Source organism: Phaethon aethereus (genome assembly GCF_964289735.1).
Source record: "Phaethon aethereus genome assembly, chromosome: 1".
Lineage (NCBI taxonomy): Eukaryota > Metazoa > Chordata > Aves > Phaethontiformes > Phaethontidae > Phaethon > Phaethon aethereus.
Genome location: NC_138575.1, coordinates 125,943,811 through 125,948,992, shown reverse-complemented (window position 1 = coordinate 125,948,992; position 5,182 = coordinate 125,943,811). Strand labels below are relative to the sequence as shown.

The 5,182-nt window shown below is 60.3% G+C and overlaps 1 protein-coding gene across 1 annotated transcript; it reads left to right on the top strand.

Annotated features, from left to right (window-relative positions):
• Positions 1–3,708: 3,708 nt before the first annotated feature.
• MID1IP1 (MID1 interacting protein 1) lies at positions 3,709–4,203 on the top strand (the record flags this gene model as incomplete). The annotated part of the gene is made up of 1 exon (XM_082014088.1): positions 3,709–4,203. One exon carries the CDS (start codon positions 3,709–3,711, stop codon positions 4,201–4,203), a length of 495 nt encoding a protein of 164 aa, XP_081870214.1.
• Between the last annotated feature and the right edge of the window lie 979 nt (positions 4,204–5,182).

The following is a 5,182-nucleotide window of genomic DNA, read 5'->3' as shown; positions in this document are numbered from 1 at the left end:
CATCTGTCTTTTCCTAAAAATACTGCGCAGCTGCTAACGTCGCCAGAGGAGACAGGCCACTAGCAGCACTGTTCCTATAGCTAGCCTTTGCAGCACTAACCTTAGTGCTACTGTGGCTAAATACTGCTGTACAGCTAACTAGTTAATACTACTAATAGCTCATTATCAGCTAAATAGGAATAGCGATAGTTCATCCCTGCTCTTCTTCAGGAGTCAGCCACAGAAAGAAGGCCTGTGTCCAGAAAGGGCTGAACATCACCAGCTCTCATTCACTTCAAGCAAAATTAAAGGTTTTTAGCTAATACAATAACTCGTATGCGACTCCTTCTTTCCTGAATAGCGGTACCAAATCTGTTCGAGCGGAAAGGCTCTTTCACTGCCACACTGCTGGGCTAGTACGTCAGGAGTGCTCCATCCAGCTGAGGTGCTGGGTAAAGACTGCTGTTGCATGTTGTCGTTTTGGTTTCCTTATCTAGGGCCCTGTGCTGGGCAAAGGTAAGCGTTGACACCTTCTTGGGCTGCCAGATAGCAAATGTGCAAGCTTCCTCATTGCTCAGGGCACGAGATAAGGGGTTTCCAGCTGATTCCCCCTCCAGGTGCTGCATGGCCATGATAATCGGATCATTCTGAAGAGGAAGTATTTTAAACAAATGCCGCTTGCTTATAAAAGTTTCATCTTCTCTTAGCAGAAGGGGAAAAAGAAAAGTGCCGTTTCTTTTTCTCTTGTGTGTGCAGCCATCACAATGACATATACCACAAGAGTTAGAAATATGTGCACTTCTGTTTCGTTTTAACCAAAGAGCAATCAGATCTGCTCAGACTTGTGTTAATGAGATACATTATACGTACCAGAGACAGTTACACTGCGTATCGAAATCGAACAGAACATAAGGAAGTTAAAAAAAAAAAAAGCCGATTGCTTTACGCTGTGAAGTTTGACTCGACTATGATCTGTCTCAGATTAACGGGTTCGACACCTGCCTCCACAGGCTACAGCACCGTACTAGCACCGCGCTAAACTGAGGTAACATTTATGGTCAAAGGAGGAAGCAGACCGGGTGGCTATACGTTTTGGGAAACAAAGGGGGCAGCTGGGGGTGAAAATTATTTTACGCTCGGGTCGTATCATGGCACTGAAGACACGGCGCTTCCTCGTCTGGTGCTTTTGCTACGACCACAAGTATGTGGTTTGCAGCTTCAAGCTGGGTTATTTCTGTTGACTTTTTCTCCTCCCGAGCTGGTGTGTTCTAACCACAGGTAAAGTTTTCAGTTTTAAGATGTTTAATTTTTATCTTTTAGTTTGGTCAGAGAAGTTGGGACAATCAACCTCTTGTTCTTAAATATTTCTTTTTCCAATTTATTGAACGTTCAGAACACACTGTATTTCAGTGAGAGGCAGCAAAACTGTTAACTGTGGGTTAATGACACGCTGTGTCCATGTAAAGATGCAAATATATGTTGTGGCCAATTTTCTGGCCTGGTGAGATTGTCTGCTTTTTACACACACACCCCTCTCCCGTAGCGAATTGCCTGCGAACAGATCATAATTTTGTAACAGATCATAATTTTGTACCAGCCCGTATCTCTTGCCACTGCTAAAGCGCAAGTACTCGCAGCCCCTCTCCGGCTACCATATCCCATCTTTGCGCACAGTCGGTTCGCCATTCGTCGGCCAGGGAACCGGCCTCCCCGCCGCGGGCCGGGGCCTGGGCGGAGGCCCAGAGCGGGCAGAGGCCCGGAGCAGCCGGGGCCCAGGGCACCGGCACCCGGCACCGGCACCCGGCACCGGCACCCGGCACCGGGAGCGGCGGCAGCGGTTGATCCGTTGCCACGGCAACGCGCTCCCTCTCCCGCGCGCCACTCCACCCCCCACCCCCACGCCGTTCTGCCCCACGTGACCCACGGCGCTTCTTTCAGCCAACTCGCCTCTTAGCAGGCCCGCGCGAGCCGGCAGACTGGGGTGTGTGGGAGGGGGTTGTCGTTTACGATTGGTTGCTGCCGAGGCTCGCTGATTGGCAGTGGGCGGCGGAGCCGGGACGCTGGTCGACCCGCCGATTGGTTGGGCCCGGAGGTGAGGCTGTGGGGTGATGCCGGCAGCCCCGCGGCCGCTGCCAGGCGGCCCAGCGCAGCCCCGACCAACAGACAAAGAGCCTCCCGGGAAGGGGCGCTCCCGCTCTTCCCCCCTGCTCCGCGCCTTCGGGCTGTTACGGCGAGGCGAGGCGCGGGAGGGCAGCGGGGAGCCGCGGCCCCTCGGCGGGCTGCTAGGAGGTGGCGACGTTAAGTCTGGCTGAGTGCCGGCGGGCTCCGCGGCCCCGGCGCCCTCCCTGCCGGCACGCTCTTAATTGCCGGTGGAGCACGCGGAGCGCGGGGGTTGGGGGGAGGCGGGCGGCGCGGCAGTCACGCTCGCCGCGCGCCTGGCAGCCAATGAGCGGCCAGGGCGAAGGCGGACAGCACGCGGGGCCCGCGTGTCCCCGCCGCCTGCCCTGTCAATCACTCTCCTCGTCCCCGCGTAGCTGCGCCTCGTGCTCCCCCCCCCCCCCACCGCGGGTCGCGGCCGCGCCGGCGGAGGGGGCGGCCGGCGCCGAGCGCCTCAGGGCCGCTGACCCCGGCGCCGAGGTGGGGGGCGGTGTTAAGGCCCTTCTCCACCGCGGCGCGGGGCCCCTCGTTGCCGTCCCCCGTCCGGGACGGCGGGTAGGGCGTTACCGGTGCTCGGGAGGGCGAGGGGGGCGGGGAATGTCTGCAGGCGCCGGTCCTTCTCTCCCGCGGGACAGGAGCGGGCGGGTGGGAGACCGGCGCCACCGGGGACCCAGCCCCGCGGATTCCACCACGAACGCCAAATCCGCGCCGCCGGCTCCCACTGGGGGGGAGTGGGGCGGGATGCGCGCGGGGCGCTCAATGCCGTAGGCCCGGCCCGGCCGGTCCCGGCGCACTCCCCGTCGTGGTGCCCTCCCCCCTGCGGTGCGGGGCGAGAGGCGGAGCCGGCGCGGCGCGGCCACCGCCCGCCGCCTTTATCTGTCGTGCCGGCGCGGGGGGTGGCACTGGGGAACACCTTGTTTGAAGATACGCGCTATAAATACGGCGCCGGGGATGGGAGCACAGCCACGAGCGGCAGCGGGCTGACGGTGCGGCGGTGCGCGGTTCCGGATCACGGTGGGTGCCTTCCCCCCGCCGCGGCGGCTCGGTGCTTCGGCCGGATCACGCCGGCTGGGGGGGGCCGCTTGAGTAATTTACCGGCGCGGCGTGGGGCAGCTTTCCCCTCGGGCGGCACGCGTGGCTTCCCGGGAGGAGTTCCGCGGGGGTTTGGTGGTTTGGGTTTTTTGGCGTTTTGCCTCTTTGGGGAGGGGGGGAGGGCGGAGAGCGGCGGCAGAAAGCCCCGGCGCCTGCACCGGGAGGCCGGGGGGGGGGGAGGGGGGCGGAAGGGCGAGGAGAAGGAACGGGGAGGGGAAGCCTAAAAAAGGAGATGGGGCCGAGGATAAAGGCGGCGGCGAGGGAGGAGGAGAGGGGACGGGGCGGGAGGGAGGAAGAGCAACCCCCTCACCCCGGCGCCCGCCGCCATCGCCTCCCAGCAGGACTCTGCTCGCCAGCAGCCGCCGAGCCCAGCAGCGGCGGAAGGCGGCCGGTGCCGCTAGCGCCGAGGAGGAGGAGGAGGGAGGTCGCCGCCGGAGGAGCCCCGCGGTCCGAGCCGCCCCGCTGAGCTCGCCCGCCGGCATGATGCAGATCTGCGACTCGTACAGCCAGAAGTACTCCCTTTTCAACGCCATGAACCGCTTCATCGGCGCCGTCAACAACATGGACCAGACGGTGATGGTGCCCAGCCTGCTGCGCGACGTGCCGCTGCTGCTGGAGGAGCTGGACGCGGCCGGCGCCGTCTGCCCGCAGCGGGACGCCGCCCTCCCGCCCGGGGACCCCGGCGCCTACTTCTCCCGCAGGGACATGTACAGCCATTACGTGCTGCTCAAGTCCATCCGCAACGACATCGAGTGGGGCGTGGTGCAGCCGCCGGCGGGCGAGGAGGCGGCCCGCAAGAAGGACAAGCTGGGCGGTGGGCCCGCCGAGGAGGGCGAGGGGGAGGAGGACCTGGAGAAGCAGTTCCACTACCACCTCAGCGGACTCCACTCGGTCCTCTCCAAGCTCACCCGCAAGGCCAACGTCCTCACCAACAGATACAAGCAGGAGATCGGCTTCAGCAGTTGGGGGCAGTGAGCGCCGGGGGGGAGCGGGGGAAGGGGGCGCCTGGCCAGCCGGCGGCAGAGGGCAGCGCCGCGGGGCTGAGGCTTCCCTGCGCGCCCCCGGGACTGCAGCCGGTTTTCTACCAACGCACAAGCGAGAGAGAGATGTAAATTAATCAATACTAGCTTATTAATTATACCCTCCCCCCCCTTGTTTCTATTGTACGGTCTGGGGCGAGCGGTGGCTGTCCCTCCCCGGGCGGGGAGGCCGAAGCCCGGCGTGTGTGCGAGGCGGCGGCGTCGCTGGCGGACAGGAGGCTCCGCACCAGCCGATGAGCATAACAAAACTGCCCTGAAATTGCTTCTGTTACCCGGAGGGAACCCGGTGGGCTGACGAGCATCGTCCCATCGCGGGACAGATGGCGGGTCCCGCGGTTGTACATGTACTGGAGTTTATTTAAAACTTTTTTTACTCAGATGTAGAGTATATTCTAAAATAAATGCAAATGTATTAACTAAAAGTGACTTTAAAACTTTTTGGTATGATTTATCTTTCTTTAATTAAATGATATTTTTAACATCTGGAATTCTGTTGTTCTTCTAAGTCCTTCCCAGCACTGCCTTACTAGACACGGCCAACTGCATGTGCAAGAGTGGGAGTGTTGTGGCCGGTTTTGTTGGGGTTTTTTTCCCCCATACGGAGCAATTAGGTAGTGATGATAACTCGGAGTATCTAAAATGGATGAATGACCGTATTAACGGCACCATACATGGCCCGAGTTTTGGTAAGCCGTTCCCAACCGGACAGTCCAGTTGCTCTGCATGAATGCTGGCGTGAAGGTCAGTGCCCCTTTAACAAAATGTGAGAAGATGGAGTCACGGTTACTTTGCAGTCAGCGATTTGGGGAGGTTGGAGCAAAGCCTAGGAATGACTCTTGCTTTTTTCGGGAAGTATCTCCGTGTACTGTGGGGAGCTCTTTTCTCTGCCTCCAGATAGGTCTGGGATACTTGCC